Source organism: Microcaecilia unicolor, chromosome 13 (assembly GCF_901765095.1).
Source record: "Microcaecilia unicolor chromosome 13, aMicUni1.1, whole genome shotgun sequence".
NCBI classification, from domain to species: Eukaryota; Metazoa; Chordata; class Amphibia; order Gymnophiona; family Siphonopidae; genus Microcaecilia; species Microcaecilia unicolor.
This window is the reverse complement of record NC_044043.1, coordinates 49,154,547-49,173,787: the sequence shown is the minus strand read 5'-3', so window position 1 is coordinate 49,173,787 and position 19,241 is coordinate 49,154,547. Positions and strand designations below refer to the sequence as shown.

Genomic DNA, 19,241 nt, shown 5'->3' with positions numbered 1-19,241 from the left:
CTCACCTTAGCCACTATAGGAGATGATCTCGTATACGTTTCAGAAGGACTTCGTTCCCTACGTAAATCCATGTTGGCACCCCCTGACACTATTGCATCTGCTACATCAAAATCCGAAATACCCCAGATACCCCAACAACATGATGCTATTTCTCATCATACTAGACAGCGCGATCCTCACAGTTATCTTACTGATGAAGGATCTAGCCGCTGCCTTGCAGTCATTGACAGTCCCCAACACCCTACAAGACTGAATATCAGTACAGAACCCATCCTATCTGGTCCACCTAACACACCTGCCCAATATGTGGCTTTGCATGAGAATTCATGGCATTATGTTCACCCATGGGTTGATAATCTCGCAGGATGGTCTGAGGCGCTCCAGCCCCAGTCCGCCCTCTTCCCACGTGAAGGATCTTTACGATCAGACAAGCTTTCACTTGTAAGAGATCTTATTTATGACCACCCCGACCCCCATTGGGATCAGAAAACAACCCTTTATCTAATCCAAGGTCTTCAGGTTTGGAAAAAGTATGAGAATCAGTTTCCCCCAACCACCTCGATTGATCTCCTTAAATCAGTGAAACTTTTTCCCCTGCTGAATAAAATGTCAGGTGGTGTCCCTCATACGGAATACACCCCACTTTCAGCTGTTGAATTGAATAGCCTCATACTACAGCTCCCGGATATTGCACAGGGAGGTAACCGCTGGTTAAAGAAATTACAGGACATAACCCTGGGGACTACTCTATCAGTCGGCGATATAAAAGCGCTCCTGGGCAGAACCCCACACGCTAGTGTCACTGATATATTCACTCAATCGGGCTATGCAAAATTTGTCACCGATACTCAGTATGATGGCAATCCTTTGACAGAAATTCAGACCAAAGTATTTCAGGAAATTCGGACCATGTATCCGACCCTTAAAGACTTTTCAGTCATCACTTCCCAAAGATGGGAAATGGATTCAGAGCCTATTGAAGCTTATTTACTCAGACTCCAAGACCTATATAAAGAACAGACAGAGGAAAAATTTGACTCTGATAATGCCCTCCCAGTATTCTACCATTTACTGAAGGGAACCTTACCCTCAGAGATTAAATTAAAATTGGAGAATACAGTGGGTCTCCAATTAGAAAAATGGCCTAAAATTCGTGAACACATCCTTCATCATTGCAGAAGGCTTATTAAAAGCAAGCAAGATGAAGCCCAACATCGTAAGACAGTACACACCAACTTGGAAATGCTACAGACTGAAGATCTCAAAGAGAAAAGAGCCTCTAAGAGCTCTGACCCTGATACCAATACTCCTGACACTTCTCCCCCTGTTATTGTTATGTATGCTGACCAACGCTATGACAATAACGGCCGAACTCAGGGCCCACGGCCCTACCGCCCAGACCGTAGACCTAACTACCCAGAAGAAAGAGGTCGGCGCGGGCAACCGCAGCGGGATCCCCAACGGGGCCCTCCTGATGATAACAGACGGTTCCGAAACGATTATTCCCGGCCTAGTCCAGATCGTTATATAGATGTTCTGTGTTATCGTTGTCAGCAATACGGTCATTATGCAAGGGAATGCCCACTACCACCACAAAATACCCTTATGAATCAAATCCGCCGTCAAAACCATCAAGACAATATTTCGTATTACTTAATTATACAATTTCCTCCTCACAAGTTGAACACCAAAGGAGCCACTGTTAGCATCTCCAAGAATAGTGCTGTGATACAAAGGTAGAAAAAATCATTTTATTTTCATTATAGTGTTTGAAATATGGCTAATTTGAGAATTTACATCAGCTGTCGTATTTTGCACTGGGTATACTGGAGCTGTAACATCTTACAGAAATTATTTATAATGAAAAAAATCACGCTATTTTTTTTCCTATACTAGTATAATATTTTCAATGATGTCTGTTTATATGCGCCATGGCTGCTATAAGGGGTGTGGCTAATGTGGGTGTGGCTATCATAGGGGTGGGGCCATATGTGGTGACCCCGCCCATAATGAGTACCGGCACCTTTTTTCTACAAAAAAAGCACTGCAGAGGACGTATAATAACGGAATAACTTTTCATAGGTAGAGTAGTAATTTGTTATAAATTTTTGAAAACAGAACTCAAATAAATAAAATGTATTGCCGTTCAATCAAAGTAATTATATTATAGACCGTGCACTTGAAGTCTCATTTTCCACAGGATATCTGGGTCTGGATTTTCATAATTCCACAAATATTTGACTAAAGGCTCTGTTAACAAGGATCCTTTTGTAAAATACAGTTTGTAGGAGTAAATTCTCAAAAGGTTGCTGAAATTTAGGTACTGGGATGATTTACGCTAAGCCCAAATTCTGTAACAGCGGTTGTGGGTGCAACTGCCATTTTAGAATACTAGTGGAAGTCTGCATTTACGCATCTAACTTTAGGTGTGAGCCCTTATGCCAGCTCAATGGCTGGTGTAAATGCTCGCAATTAGGTGCATAAATGATAGTATTCTGTTATCTGCCTGCCTAACTACCTGGCACGCTCTGACCTCCCCTTGCCTCCCAGATCCAAACTCCCCTTGAAGTTGCATGCTCTGGAGTTTGAGCATGCAACTTTAAGACCATATAGGCAATAATTAGCTGTTAACTCCAATTAATTATTGAGTTAAGTTATGCACGCAACTGGCCTTATTTTATAACTTGTGTGCACAAATTTGCAAGCTAATTGGAAATTTGAGTGCGCAAGTTTATAGAATTAGGGGGGGGGGGGGGTAAATGTGTATTTGTTGGCACGTCCAGCAGCAAGAACTATTTCAAAAATAATACGCTAAAAAAAAAGTGACGTCACTCGAGGTTTTCCACACTAAAGGACACACACTAGACATTTTCACATACAAATTCGATACAGACTCAAACCTTAAACTAATAGATACAAGATGGATACCCGCACCGTGGTCATACCACTATAAGGCATACATCTCCCTCCAATGGCGAACGAAAGATACAATTAAAAAACAAGAACGAAAAACCTACACCACGAAAGGAAAAATAGACCCGGTAATATTCTGGCAACAGATCTACCACAACGGATGGACAATAAAGACAGACACAAACCAATTCCTCCTACAATGGGATGATAGATGCAGAACAATATTAGACAACATTGCCCCAACTCAAACCAGAACCTCACACAGGCAGAATTCAACACCATGGTTCAATGATGAACTGAAAAAAATTAAAACACAAGTTAGAAGGTTAGAACGTGCATGGATTAAGAAGAAAGACGACCTCACACTCAACGCCTGGAAACAACTTCAAAGAAAATATAAATATACCATAAGACAAACTAAAAGATCTACTATAATAAAACTCACCCTCAATGTTCTGAGGACACTGACGTCAGTGAAGCCAAGCCCTGACTTCCTTCAAAAAGGTTCGAAGGTTTGTGGTGGTGAAGCCACCAAAATCGCTCCGGGCCCCACCCTCGAGGGCGGAGCAATGGCAGAACAACGAAGGGGTTGGCAGGGAGGGAGGCAGGGAGGCGGGGGTGGGTGGGAAATCGCTCCGGGCCCCGCCCTCGCGTCAAACATCATGACGTTGGGGGCGGAGCAATGGCAGAACAACGAAGGGGTTGGCCAGAGAGGGGGGGGGGGGGGTTGTTGGCGATGAAAACCTTGCTAGCGCCCGTTTCATTTGCTCAGAAACGGGCCTCTTTTACTAGTTACTTTATAAAACTGAAATTGGACCGAACTACAAAGACACACATAAACTCTTCCAACTCGTGAATAAACTAGTAGATATCACACCAATCACAACCAACAGCAAAGATACACCAGGAGCAGACAAACTCGCGAAACACTTCAATGAGAAAATCATAAAATTGCGACTTAAAATACCAGTCAGTACCACCAATTACACCGCACTCCTTGACTGTCTAGATCCAGACCATGGTGTATACCTAGCAGACAGAATCTGGACCAACTTCGAGATACTATCGGAAGATCTTATCTCCCAAACGCTCAAAAGATTCGCAAAATCTCATTGCAAATTAGACATATGCCCAAACAACCTTATGACATCAGCCCCTCAACAATTTTTAACAGACCTCACGAATCATGTGAACTATATGTTACAAAATGGACTATTCTCAAAGGTGAAAGGAAACATTCTACTCACCCCCATACCAAAAGACACAAAGAAGAGCGCTAGTGAACTAACCAACTACAGGCCAGTAGCATCCATTCCCTTAATAACCAAACTTACGGAAGGTATGGTAACCAAACAACTCACAAACTATTTAAACAAATTTTCAATACTACACGATTCCCAGTCAGGATTCCGGTCCAACCACAGTACGGAAATGGTACTAGTTACTCTTATGAATAAATTTAAACAAATGATTGCAACTGGCAAGAACATACTACTTCTACAATTCGATATGTCTAGCACCTTCGACATGGTTGATCACGGAATACTACTACATATCCTCGAGTACTTCGGAATTGGAGGCAACATACTCAATTGGTTCAAGAGATTCCTAACCACACAATCATACCAAGTGACATCTAATTCGATTACATCAGCTACATGGATACCTGAATGTGGAGTTCCACAGGGATCCCCCCTCTCACCGACCTTATTCAACTTAATGATGATACCCTTGGCAAAACTACTATCAAACCAAAACCTTAACCCATACATATACGCAGACGATGTAACGATCTACATCCCATTTAAATAAGATTTAAAGGAAATTTCCAATGACATCAACCAAAGCCTATACATCATGCACACATGGGCGGACGCATTTCAGCTGAAACTCAATGCAGAAAAAACCCAATGCCTAATACTCACCTCGCAACACAACATGAACAAATTCACCACTATTAGCACACCAAAATTGAATCTTCCAATTTCAGACACCCTGAAAATTCTTGGAGTCACCATTGATCGACACCTAACACTTCAGAGTCACGCGAAAAACACAACCAAGAAGATGTTCCACTCAATATGGAAATTAAAAAGAGTAAGACCTTTCTTCCCTAGGACCGTCTTCCGCAATCTGATACAATCAATGGTACTCAGTCATCTAGATTACTGCAATGCACTTTACGCTGGCTGCAAAGAGCAACTTAAAAACGCTCTATGAACTAACTAACTTCCGCAAATTACTGAAGACCCATCTCTTTAACAAGGCATACCACAAAGATCAACAAATATGAACTCTTACACAAATATCCAGAACTGTCTTATAATTTATGCTTGTTAAGCTACTAATATGTCTTATCATTATCATGTTATCAAGATCCTTCTGTATGCTAAACATATATTTTCTTAAATGTTTCCACTATTCATGATGTATTGTAAGCCACATTGAGCCTGCAAAGAGGTGGGAAAATGTGGGATACAAATGCAATAAATAAATATAACCACTGATAGCTGCATCTGTAAGTGCTGATCTTGCAACAAAATACGTGCATTTGCTGTCATTTCTGTATGTAAGTGCTAGATTTTACAAAGTTATACATATGAGAGGAACTAGTTAAGAGCCAAGTAAATTACTCTCTTTTTCATACTTTTTGAGGGAGTGTTAAGACATTGTCCCCTTAGTCTCTGGTAGAGACCTCAAGTCCAAACAAGCAAATAGCTGACACTTAAGCCTGCCTCGGAGCAGGTGTAAATGTTGATGGGGAGACTTTTTAAAATATACATGTATTCTTCTTATAACATGGGAAATAAATATAAATTTTGTTGGACTGCCCACCCAGCAAACACTTCCCTTAAATCTCTGTATCCCATGGCACTTACACGTGTAAAGAGCAGCATTGTAAAATAAGTAAATGTCACTGTATGCAGCTCTTCTAAAATGATATCCATTATATCATAGTATGCATATTTATATGTAATCAGTTGGCTCTTCTCCTCTCTATCTTTAGAAGTAATTCATTTCTGTCTGACTTTGTTACAGGAATCAGCCCTGCTGAGCGCAGGTTATGGGCCACTGTGAACTATCCCTACAAGCTGTGCATATATTAAGGAAAAAAACAACTGATATCAAATATGGACCTGTCCCTCTGTTCCTGAGAAAAGGGACATGCATCTGGCAATCTCCACTCTCAATTATTTTATAGTTTAATTGTTTTAGTAATTTGTGAGTAATTTATTTAGTCACTTATTTTACTTTGCTGAGCAGAGCACAGTTACTGGAGACAGCTTTCAGCAGTAAACTGAAAAAGGATGTGGTTACTTTCACATAAGGATAACAGCAGGCAGCTTTGATTAGTTACCGGCTATTAACGACAGTTAATTGTTCAATGCAAATCACAGTTTTGAAAGTTTTGAAAAGAAAGTGGAAAACTTATGCATTGTAATATGTACACATTTTGCTTTTTTTTCATTTTGTGTTTAACTTTGAATATGGATTTGGCTTGTGCCTTTTTCAGTGGTAGCTCAAGGTGAGTTACACTGGTGAATAGGAGAGGAGTGGGTAGGGTGGGTTAGGGTTTTGAGGTATTGTTATTCTGTTAGGCTGACCATTTGTATTAGTTAAAAAGATTATTTCAATAAAAAATAAAGTTTAAAAAACACCAAAATGTTGGCATTTTAAAAAATCTATTTTACACCTCACATCTTAACCGATGATTGCAAATGAAAACTAAAATGTCTCTCTGTTCTGTCCAGTAAGTTGTTTAGGGCTGTAGCTGCTACTCCATGCAGTCTACTCCTTATGCCTTTATTTAGGATAGTAACTGCTGCTCTATGCAAGTTACCCTCCCCCCTCCATTCAGTGCAAAACTCATTTCTCAGCTATTTTGAGCTGAAGAACTCAATATTTCATTTTCATCTTCTTGCCAGTTAGGAATCTTATGTGTTTATCCCATGTAAGCTCTCCTTTAGACTGTCTCTAAAGTTATTCCACGGGGTTTGTTCCTGTCTTCATTTCTTTTTAATATCTGAAATCCTTTGAAGTGATCATTATCTCAGGTACACAAAAAGGCAATATATCAAATTCATTACTCATAGCCCATCATTAGAAAATTTGAAGTATGGGGCATTATTATGCAATGACAAACAACTGTTGATACTTGTCCATAAGAATTGGGAAGATGTGTTCAATATAACCTCTAAATTGTCCTAGGGTGTGAACAGAGATGTCCTACCATCGAGAACATTGGTTTTGTAAGTGAGCAATAGGGTTGCTCTTCTCCCTCTCTGCAAGCTGTTTCTACTCTGCTGCTGCCACACCAGCCCACCATGAGGGACCCAATTAGTTCTTTCTTTCTCCTTTGCTCACTCCATCTTTTTCTTCTCAGATTTCATCTCTTTTGTGTTCCTCACTGTCTCTTTTCACTTCTTCCTACCTCTTCACATCTTTCAGCCTTTACCTATTCTACTCATCTACTCCATTTTCCTCTTTTCTAGCTTTCAATTCCTTTTGTCGTCTCCCATTCCCTTCCCCCCTTCTTCCACGTCTCAACTCTTCTAGCTTACCATGGATTTGAGGCACGGAAAGACAAGCATATACACCAGGTCCTTCCTTGAAGAAGCCCAGGAGGCAAAACGCGACCCCGTCGGATGGTGAAATAAAGAAAAAAAGATGTGTTATATGCTATAAGGCTAATGAAGGAATTGTAGACAAGAATAAAAATGGAGGTTTTTAGCCAGTGATGAACTGGAGTCCAGCAGGTCACAAGAAGTTTATCTATGACCGAGGACATACAGAGGCTTTTTCCTCCAACAACCAAAAAAGTAAAAATAAAAAATATAAACAAAAAATTGAGAAAAACTGCAAAAGAAATATATTTGGGAAAGCAGAAGTAATTATAATTTGGTCACCACATGTATGCTTGTGAAGTAATTCACAGGTAGTGAATTTGGAGAAGGAGAGATGCTCAGTTTTCTCGTGTGATTTTAGAAAAGGAAGAAATGATGGTAGGGATTATGTATTTTTTTTATATTTTTGATTTGTTTTATACCATCTGCAAGCCTGAAAGCTATGTAAGCATTGTACATTTCCAAGGAAGGTTGTAAGATTGAAGTGGGAGAAGGGGAGATGGAGATGACTTAGCAGAGAACTCAAGATTAACCTTGTGAACCCTGTCATGTAAGTACTGGGACATAATCTGCTGGATTCTATATATTGCACCTTAATTTCTGCGTGGAAATCAAAGCGTATTCTATAACAATGTGTGTAACTTAATTGGTTAACTAGCTAATCAGCGATGTCAATTAGATGTTAACACCCAGGCGTATTTTTTTCCCATGCAGATTTTTCAGGCGCCATATATAAAATCTAGCCCAATCTGGGAAGAAAGCAAAGTGGAGGTTTGGGGGTGGAGGCTTTAGGGCAGTGTAAAGAGATTTGTTGGATGAGAGGTAAGAGAGTTTGTTAAATGGCTATTGTACTCTTGTTTGGCAAGTACAAGATCAAAATGGAAGGAGGTCCACAAGAATTTGAAATCTATGAAATCCGGGGATTTTAACCTGATAAAACTTTAATAACAAACAGGTACTGTATATGGCTCTGTTTATATAGCATTAGGACAGTCGAACACAAAAATCCTCAGCGCCAGAAAACCAGGATCGCCGCAGTCCCTGGCTACCGTTAGATGGCGCCACCATAGCAACTGAAATCCAGTGCTTCGCGGCGCCTCTCTCTGTCCTCTCGTTCGCCCCCTGCAGGCCGTTAACTGCCGCGGCATCTCACCAACTCTGTCCCCAACCAGCCCTTCGTTATACCTTTTAACACTCCACGTGACCCGTCGCTAGCCAATCGGCGGCAACAGGCCGAGCTGTCCCTACGGCCGCCATTAAAGAAAGGAATCCGTGAATTCAAATGAGAGAAAAATACCCGCAAAATCCCTAACGGGAAAGGAAACGGTTGCGAGCGTGAGGGCGTTCCGTGCGCTCCCGGTGCTTGGGAGGAAATGCCCGGGGCCTCCGGAGCGCGGAGGGGCGGCGGAGGCGGCGCGGGCCGGCGGGCGGTGGAGGAGGAGCAGCAACAGAAGCGGCAGCGGTGCTGGCGGTGGCAGCAGGAGCTCTGAGGGGAGTGGGACCGGGGAATTGCCAAGAGGCTCCGACCGGGCCGGCACGGCACCGCCAGGTGCCTCCTCCCCACCGGGCCTTAGTTCTAGCATTATTTTGTTAAACTAATTTTAAGAAAAACAAGGGAGAGAGGGTGGGCCTCCCCACCAACCAACTTCTTTTAAATATCGTAAATTATTGTCACTGTTCTCTCGGCCCGCCGCTCTCGCTCCCTCCCCTCCGCCTCAAGATGTGAAGCGGAATCTGTACAGCTCCTGCTGCCCCCGGTTCGGCTCCTCTCGGACTCTTTCCTTTTTCTTCTTCGGGACTGGGATAATGGCGAGTTGGCTCTGTTTGTGAGGATGAGTTCATGTTTCATACCGAACGGGGCCAGTCTGGAGGATTGCCATTCCAATCTTTTCTGTCTAGTAAGTGAATTTCAAGAAATAAAACAATAAGAAACTAAAAAAAAAGGGACTTGAGAAGCAAAAGCAGCCATTTTCTCCCTTCATGGCCCTGTCGGGGCCTTTAAGGCCTGGGCTTTTTTTTTTTAATTGCATTTTTTAAATTTATATCTTGGGAGGAGGGAGAGGGAATCCCAATTCCTTGTTGGCATCCCCCACCCAAGAAAATCAGTAACTTTTCGCCATCTGCTACTTCCTCCACTTCTTCCCATCTCTCTCTCCCCTTCCCTGACATTTTAAATGTTTTGGTAGAAAAAACACAAATGCATTCCTTAAAAAAAAAAAAAATCCTGTGGGTGATTCGGGGATGTTGAGAGATTCATCGCTTTCTTGTATGTGCCTGTTTTTTAAACCCGTTGACTAAAAATATATCATTAGTTTTGGTATAGAAAACATTTGCATTCGGTTCAGCGTCTAGGAAAATATCATTGACTTTAATTTGGATTTGATTGTTGGAAAACTGTGGACATGTATAAGAAACTGGATATGCTGAGTTTGCAGTTGGTGGGGAAGGCCTGGGGTCTTGTTCGCTGAGCATTGTGGAAAGATGACTCTAGCAACTGTTGCTTCTTTTTTAACCTGGGGGGGGGGGGGGGGGAGAGAAGGGGGTATAGCAAAAGGAAAACATTTCAGATAGGCTATCGGTGTAGGTTTGCATATGAAGCTAATTTTTTTTAACTTTGTGCAGGGAGTAGTTTAGGAGATTGGGATAGTAGAACTAAAGTTCTTCAGGGAAAAAAAGCTTGTTAAATGTGAGCTCTTTGCTTCTGACCTGTAAGTTTGGTTAATGAGGGAAAGACGACATCTTCCCTTCCCTGGCCATGTCCCTTGAAGGCAGGGCGAAGTGCTGTTGGAATACCAGGCCAGTTGTTACTAAGTGATAAGTGTTAAATCTTGAAATCTCTCTATTGTTGTTTTCCATTTATTTATATAGTTTTTCCTAGGCAGTTCATCCCTTCAACTTCAACTAGAAATCTGTGGTATAATTTCCCCTCTTCCCCCCCCCCACCTCCCAAGCTGTCAAACTGGAGGAACACTTTCAGTTTTAGGCCTAGACTGTGGCTTGCAGCAGAGAAAAATATGGTTTTGGCTTTTCCTAGTGAAAGGAATACTGTTAGTGCACATTGAGGTGTATTTTCAAAGCTCTTAGACACCTATGGAACTTTGTAAGTCGAAGTGCTTTGAAAATGAACCCCTCTGTTTTCATTTTTTTATAGTCGCCATAAAAGAAATTGTTTAAAATGGTGTGGATGTCAGCTTTTCATACAGCAATTATTTTGCCTTGAAGTTGACATTTATTAAAATAGTAAACTTTTATTCTGTGTAAAGAAGCTACTAATGTTTCCCTTAGTGATAGTCAAAATCATGGCTGTTCTTTTTAATAAGCTGCTGGTCACTGGATTTCATGCGTGGCATGACATTAATGGGTGCCCCAAAACTACTGAAACTAAAGATTCTTGAGTGTATCCTAATAGTCTTTTTATTCCCCGCCATTATTTCCTTAATAATTGCAACTGGGTAGTGTGGACTTGATGTAGACAATTATTTTTAATGATTACAGAATTATTGGTACATTAATGTTAATGTCCTAATTGAATAGGTGTGCAGTACAGAAAGGGTAAATATGGTTAGAGTATTAATTTTTGAGAGATGACTAGAATAGGTTGTGTGCAGTTCATTGGCTGGCTATTCATACTTGCCCTCAGTTTAAGCAATTCTGATATTCTACAAATAGCCCTCCTCTTATTCTTCTGTACTAGTCTGTACAATCCTCTCTTCTTCCCTGCTTGTGTTCAAAATAAAATCTCCAACTTTCTTCATATCACTGTTCTGTCTTCATCTGGCATATCTTTGCAATTGATCTACACTGTCTTGTTAGACACTTTGATTTCCAAGATTTGTCATCTCTCTGAATTGTTTGCATGACCCATGCACAAATTTTTGTATATGGGTAATACAGCACTGTGCACCATACTTAAAGGCATTTTCAAAGCAATGTAAAATTCACTAAAACTGTTTTGTTTTTTTCAGGCTGATTTAACTGGGATTAAATGGAAGCGGTATGTATGGCAGGGTTCAACGTCTGCCCCTATTCTCTTTCCGGTGACAGAAGAGGATCCTATCCTGAGCAGTTTCAGTTGCTGTCTGAAGGCAGATGTGCTGAGTGTTTGGCAGCGAGATGAGAGACCTGGGCGTAGGGAGCTGTGGATATTTTGGTGGGGAGAGGACCCCAACTTTGCTGATCTTATTCATCATGATTTATTAGGTAAGAAATAGTGAAATTGAACTTTATTTTTAATGTAGTTAGTAGTTGCTCTTGTTTGTGTAATAGTTGTCTGTCCAGTGTAGAGACTTATTTTCTATCTAGATGTCGCTCATCCTTTTGTAGGAGCTTGAATTCATAGCATAGTTGGAGTTGTAGTACTGCCAGAGAGATGACAGATATTTGTCTTCACATATATATTTTGTCTTTATATGTGTGTATATATATGTTAAATAACACAAATATTTAGGATTTATTTGTTGCATTTGTACCCCACATTTTCCCACCTATTTGTAGGCTCAGTGTGGCTTACATAGTACCGTCAAAGGCGTTTGCCCAGTCGGTGGATAACAAATACAAAGTTGTATAGTGATCGTATGAGGTATAAGTGGAGGGTCGGAATGGATGAAGATTGTGTGAGGTCTTGTTCGATCATAGTCATGCTGTGTTGGTAGGTGAAGAGGGTTACGTGGGGTCGTTGGGGTAGGCCTTTTTGCAGAGGTAGGTTTTTAGTGACTTCCTGAAGTTCAAGTGGTCGTGGATTGTTTTCACAGCTTTTTTTGGAGCCCATTCCACAGTTGTGTGCTTATATAGGAGAAGCCGGCTGCGTAAGTTGTTTTGTATTTCAGTCCTTTGCAATTTGGGTAGTGTAGGTTTAGGTAGTATCTTGATGATCTGACTTTGTTTCTTATTGGTAAGTCTATAAGGTCTGTCATGTATCCTGGGACTACGCCGTACATGATTTTGTGGACTAAGGTCAGATTTTGAAGATGATCCGTTCTTTGATTGGGAGCCAGTGCAACTTTTCTCGGAAGGGTTTGGCACTTTCGAAGCGTGTTTTGCTGAATATCAGCCTGGCTGCTATATTTTTTTAATGAGTTGTTTGCATCCCGCGTAGATTCTGTTGCAATAATCTGCATGGCTTAGGACCATTGATTGCATTAGGTATCGAAAAGTTGCTCTTGTGAAGAAAGGTTTTAATAATTTGAGCTTCCACATTGAATAGAACATTTTCTTTGTTACAGAGTTTACTTGGCTCTCGAGGGTAAGGTTGCGATCGAGTGTGACACCGAGTATTTTCAAACTGTCCGAGGTAGGGGAGGGTATGTCATGGAGTGTTTATGGTTGTGGGTTTGTATTTGTTATATGGAGAGGATGAGGCAATGTGTAACCCCCCTGCTTAGAAAAAAAATATTTTTTTTTTCCCAACCACTTTCATGGAAAGGTCCAGAAATTACGCTCCAAATATATAAAAAAAAAAGTGTTCCTTTTATAAAAGGCTGATTATGCCATTTAACCTCTTAAGCAGCCAAGATGGTGTGTAGGCAGTAAGATGCTGTTGCCATATGCTTCTGGTGTGGGTTCCCAGCCAGCATTGATGTGTTAGAGCCTGGAGAATCTCAAACTGAAAAGGTGACTTCTACTTTTTGTTTTTTTGTTGTTGTTTTTAAGTGACCTTAGATTTTATCTTATAGGGTTTCTTTAATTGTAGCACGCACTGGTTTTATCACTATGGTTTCACTATTGATTGTATCTGTTTGTCCTTGCTTAACAGGTACAGCCTTTCCTTGGCGTGTTTATATTTCATGCTGTGTGAGATATGTGTGTTACTTCTTTCTGTGGGCAACTTTCGGCATGTTATGTAAAGTTTAGTTATGCTTCATTTGGACTACTGTAATACCTTTTCCTTTTTTTTTTTTTTGGTGGCTTGCCTTAACCTTTGTTACGGACTTTACAGGTAGTTCAAAACTCTGCTGCGTGTGTGTTTGGATTGGCTAGGACTGCTCTTGTTACGCCATCAGCTTACTAAACTTCATTGGGTACCTGTGGTTTGGCAAATTCAATTTAAGATATTGTTGGTATCTAAAGCATTGTATCAAGTATTTTTCTTTAAAAGTTCATCCTTCTAGAACATTTAAGATCTCAAGGAAAATGTTTGGAGGTTCCCGCTTTTCACTGGTTCTCCTCCAGATTAATCTGTTCACGTGTGTGTTCTTTTGGCCCAATTATGTGGAACGATCTTTCTCTAGAATTATGACAACTTTACTTCTGTATCTTTTTAGGAAGCAGCTAAAGACTTATTGGTTTGCCAGGCTTTTCTGGGATGATGATGTTTGGGGAGGTTTATATACTGTATGTTACCTAAATTGTAGCAGTTGATTTTGCATTATGATTGTATGCAATCACTTTATTGTGTTTTTAATATAATTTCTGGATGTTCTACTGTGACCGCTTAGATTAAATATAGATAATGTGGGATATAAATGTGATTGAAGAATGAATGATGATTCTTAGGTTCATATAGAGGATATTTTCCAGAGATATTTATGGAGGATTTCCAAGCATGTTTGGTGTTTTGCGTACAATGTGATATGCAACTGCCAACTTTCCCAGCAATGGGGACTTCCTCCATACTAATTCACAGCAACTTTTGTGTTGGATATCTGATGAAAATGTTAAGCTGATTTTAAGCTATGGTCTCCTTTTCTTATCGGGCTAGATGGATTCTGAACAATGTTCCTGTGGGACCCCTGCCAGTCGGGGGGGGGGGGGGGGGGGGGGGAGGGGTTGAGGCAGTCTATGCCCCCACCTCTCCCAAGGCACCTGGGGCCACGGTCCTTACTTCAGGAGCCCAGAGATATTCTGACCCTCTACTGCCTCAAGCATAAGTCCATGGGTAGTTGTGCTGGCAGAGGTTCCTGCGGGTCTCATGCCAGTCGGGGTGGAGGGGTTTGAGGTAGTCTTCTGTGCCCCTGCAGAGGTTTAAAAAAATAGAGAGCTAAATTAATTAGCTTTCAGGCTTTGTTCCCCTGGCTGTTTACAGGGGGATTAAGTTTTAAAAAAATAAAAGGCAATGTAAAAGTAAGCAGAAGGGTAGGCACTGGTGGCAGTACAAGTCCCTAAGATATGTTCCCCACTCTGGTGAATTGGGGAGGGCTAGTCCAGTGGTGGGAAGGGGTTCCGTCTGTGGCATGCTTGGGAGGCTGGGGGGGGGGGGGGGAGGTGTGGGGCTTGCAAAAGCATGTGGCGGAGCACTGTTGCTAGCTCCATTTGCCACATTTAACATAACAATAAAATTTATATTCCACTGTATACCTTCTGGTTCACTGCAGATCACATTAGAGACTGGACAGTTCCATAAAATTTATATTCCACTGTATACCTTCTGGTTCACTGCAGATCACATTAGAGACTGGACAGTTCCAGGAAATACTAAATAATGTTAAACAGACTGATTAGACCTTACAAATCATGTATGATTTCAATACAAATTTCTTAAATAGGTAGGTTTTTTTCTGTTTCTTAAATAGGTGTTTCTGCAACTGATAGAGTATCTAGCAGTTTAGTCCTTTTCTTTGAATATTGTATTGATGGATAAGTGACTAAAGCTAATGATCTAGTAATCCTAGATTTTTGTAATGTAACAAAATGATGCATAAGATATGAAGGAGGAAGAGCATATAAAATCTTAAAAAGGAAACAGTAAAATTTAAACCATAATTTGGTCTGTATGAGCAGCCAGTGTAACTTTCTATAATATTGAGAAACCAAATCATACTTTGATAGCGAGTAGAGTTGCAACACCACGTTTGAAGAGTCTGTAATTTCTTTAAGGTATTACAGTAGTCTAAGGAGCTGAAGATCAAAGATTTTCAGCAGTGTTGACAGAAAAGGCCAGTTTTTGCCTCTGGGGAATACTAGCCCCAGGCCATTTTTTGTAGCTGACCCACCAACATTTGGATCTGGCAGAGGGGTATGCCATGGACAAGGTGGTTTGTTTAGATGTTGGCTCCATCACTGGATGGGGGAGATGTGGGGGGCCTTAGGGCCACAACTCTTGCATATCATTTCAGACTGGTAGGCCTTAATAGGGGTGCAGCTTCTTAATGTGGTTTTTTTTTTTGGGGGGGGGGGGGAGGTTTTCTTCTAGCTGTGGAGGCCCCAGGGATCTTGGATGCCCCATTTCATCCAGCCAAAAAGCCTTGGAGGCTGAGTGATTGCGTGGTCTCAGATCAGGGTCTTCGTGTGCTGTCGTCTTCCTGGACAGTGCGTGGAGGTTAGTGTAGAAGGATCTCGAGGGCTCACTATGTGAGGTTGCCTCTGGCCCTGGAGAACCTCTCGGTATTTCTCTGGTTGTGTGCTTGGTCAGATGAGAGAAGTTAAACCATCTGATGATTTTTGGTGTCCTTGGCCATGCACATCTGTGATCTCCAAGGAGACAGCCTTGTATAGGGCCCCCATCTTGGAAGGCCTTCGGAAGCTGCCTCTGCCATGGGGGCACAGACCACTGTGTGTTGTGGCTTAATAGCAAGAGCGCTTTTGCGCTGGATCCATCAATGACTTGCCTGGAGTCTGAGGTGGCGTTTTTGGTGGACATCCTTTGCGATCTATCCTACAGTTCTTCAGTCATTGGTTTCAGTAGTTCCATTGCGTAGCTTCCCACTATTCCAGAACCTGTGGGATAGTTGTGTCCATCCAACCAGCAGGTGGAGATAGAAAATACTGAGACTGGATGCCGAGAGGTGTATCAGATCAGTGGATGTACACACTTTTTGTAGCCTCTGGTTCTGAGTGGTTTGCTTCTGATCCAGTTGGTCAGCTGGTCCCCAATTGAGCTTTGTGGATGGCTTGAGTCTGTAGAGTCATATCTGGAGGTCTTCAGGTCCCTGTCTCTAGTGCCCTGCAAATTTACCTCTTCCCTCCCTTCATCTCTCCCCTGTGGAGCTCTCCTTTTCCAGCACAATAACTGTTAAAAAGAAAAAAAAGAGGTTTACTGGCGAGCATGGGACAGAGTATCATTCCTGATCTTTCTCAAATGGGGTAAGACTTTTGGAGACTGAGCTTGGGGGGGGGGGGGGGGGAGCAGCTGGCAGTGGTAACTCTGACTAAATTTTGACTCTGAGCCACTTGGGGGGGGGGGGGGGGCTGCAAGTTTTACTTGGTGCATGGGAGGGATCCTGACAACACTTGGGACTTAATTGTGCTGCGCTTGTGACAGTTTGGGTAAATGGCGGCTCCCACGGAGGCAACCTCTGTCTGATCACATGTGGAGCACAGCAGCCATTATATAGCCTCAGGGTCTGACAGGGCATTCTGCTGGCATATGTCTTCTTTTTTTTTTTTTTTTTTTGTGTTGTGATGCTGACATGGCCCTGGCGCTACCTATTGGCAGTGGGGACAAGGTTGCCCCGAGTTTCCTTTCTGCACTTCCCTACTGGATGCTTCAGCAGGACCTCACAAACTGTAGCCAATGCATGCTAAACAGCTTAACGTAGATTCTTGTGAAAGCAAAATTCTCATAACACCAGTTCTCTCCTCACAGCTGTAGGGTTTCATTTCTTAATCCTTAACTCTAGACTTTAATTCTATTTAGCTTTTCAGGATTTTCCCTTTTCCCCAGCAGTCCTAAATTAACCAGCAGTAAGAGTAACTACTCTTATCACAAATTCTACTTCTGAATACAGACAAGTTCTGTACTAGCAATGCTCAGCTTAAACATCAGCCAATATTACACTCTGCTGTTTTCTACTAGGACCAGTGACACACCACAATAAACCATTACTTACCCTATGGAAGCATCTTTTCTCCAGAGTAGAGACTGCCTGACCTTTGGGACTTTCTTTCAGGCTCCAACTATTCCCTGTGGATGCTTGTAGTGAGGCTAGGTACTAACACCTGCATAAGGGTGGATTCTGTTCATCTCCTAGCTAACAGGACTACCTGCCATTGAGGGTTGGAGGGGAATTCTGTCTCCAACCTTCCTTCTTGGAGAACTACCCATCTTCTCCCTTTCAGGACTTAAAGCTTTCTGTCCCTCTATATCTTTCCCCTTCTGAGTTCTGTTTACCTCTAGAACTAAGATTTATTTTAAATTGGCAGTCATCCATGTTACTTGATTGTTGCAGGTGAGGGTGGCAAGCAACAACAACCACCAGCCCCCCCCCCCCCCCCCGGATTAGAGCAGCTGCTGATGGGTTAGCAGGCTTTTTACAGTCCCATTCTTCTTTGAAAAAGTGAGACTGATTCAGACCAGAAGCTCCATAGATTGGATGTCCATAGGGTGCTTCTGCAATACTTGCAGGCCCCAGATTCCTTCTGAAAGTCTGGTAGGCGGGTGGTTTTTTTTTTTTTTTTTTTTTTTCTTTTCAATTTCTGTGTAAGGGAGAGGCTGTGTCCAAGTCCTCCATTGCTCTGTGGATTAAGACAGCAATTGGCCTGCGTTCTACACTGAAATTTATTCTGGTGGAGCTCTGTGTGCATTCCACATAAGTGCAGGTGACCTGGGTGGAGGCCCAGGCAGTCTTGCTTGCAGATGTCTGTAGACTGGTCATTGTGGCATTTTTTTGTGAAACACTACAAGATTGATGTTCTGGCTAGGAGCAATCTTATTTTTGGCAAGAGTTGTGATTCAAGAGGCTTTGTCTTCCCTTCCTCAGTAAGGTATTGCTCTTGTACATTTCATTGTTCCAGACTTGGTCTGGGAGGATAAGTAAGTTGAAATGTATTCATACCTGTTAATTTTCTTTCCAGAGATATGCTAGTCCAGGCTCTACCCTAAAAGACTTTGGCATTATGGAATTTTGCCTTGGTTAGCCTGCCTCATTTAGTTCGTTGTTTTTTTTTTTTTTTTTTTTTAGTGCAAATAACTTTTACAGTTGGGGGATTTATTATGTTTTACAGTATTCAGGGGGTCAGGGATCTCAAATTGGTGAGGTCTAGGTTTCATCTTCTGTTTTAGCTTTGGCATGCTGGAGAGGTCCATGCTGTACCATCCCTTATACCGGTGATATCAGTGGGCGACCTCAGTTCTTCTACCTTCATCTGCTGATAGAGGGACATGAACAACTTGTCTGGACTGATCTAGTACGATTGAAGGAAAATAAATTTAACAAGTATGAATGAATGGCTGTTCCCCCGTTGCCCCTTTAGGATGACATCTAAAGTTGATGGTGGAAAAGGCTAGAACCCCAAACTTGTGTTTTAGGATCAACAATAAACCTCTTCCACACACTCCCCTCTTATCACCCCACCCCAAAAAAGCCTGATCAGCCCTCCACACTCTCTCCACACAATGCATTCAGAACCCAATCCTCCCATAACAAAATAAGAAGCCTGTTGAGACATAGGGGCAGATGCACAAAACTTTCTGTGCTAGCAGCATGCAATTTTGACCAGTTCTAGCTGGTTTAGTGAGCATGGTATTCAGCGAGAAATGCACAAAGGGGCTCTGCATGCTTTTTGCCGATCACGGTACAGACAATGGGAATCATGGGCAAATATATTACAACACGCTAATTACTATTCAAATGTGCATTTCAATTGATGCACAGAGTGCAATCCCCTACCTTCTTTGAGGAAAGTTTAATGGAAGCTCAGGAGCTGTTGTAGCATGACTGTAGCTTCTTGGTGGAGCAGTCTGCTTAGTAGACTGGAGGCCGCAGGGCACCAGCAGTGTCTGTGTTAAAGAGTGGTCTTCCTTTTTTTTTTTTTTTTTAATACCCAATG

At 41.9% G+C, this 19,241-nt stretch overlaps 1 protein-coding gene across 2 annotated transcripts in view; it reads left to right on the top strand.

Moving 5' to 3' along the window:
* The first annotated feature begins 9,202 nt into the window (after positions 1 to 9,202).
* MED13 (mediator complex subunit 13) overlaps positions 9,203 to 19,241 on the top strand; it is a 339,306-nt gene continuing 329,267 nt past the window's right edge. Inside the window, exons 1-2 of one of the 2 annotated variants that reach the window (XM_030185828.1) lie at positions 9,203 to 9,436; positions 11,504 to 11,738. In XM_030185828.1, coding sequence (XP_030041688.1) covers positions 9,371 to 9,436; positions 11,504 to 11,738 — 301 coding nt within the window. In that variant the 5' untranslated portion in view covers positions 9,203 to 9,370. The remainder of the gene's footprint in view (positions 9,437 to 11,503; positions 11,739 to 19,241) is intronic. The other variant, XR_003939897.1, reaches the window with a different exon arrangement.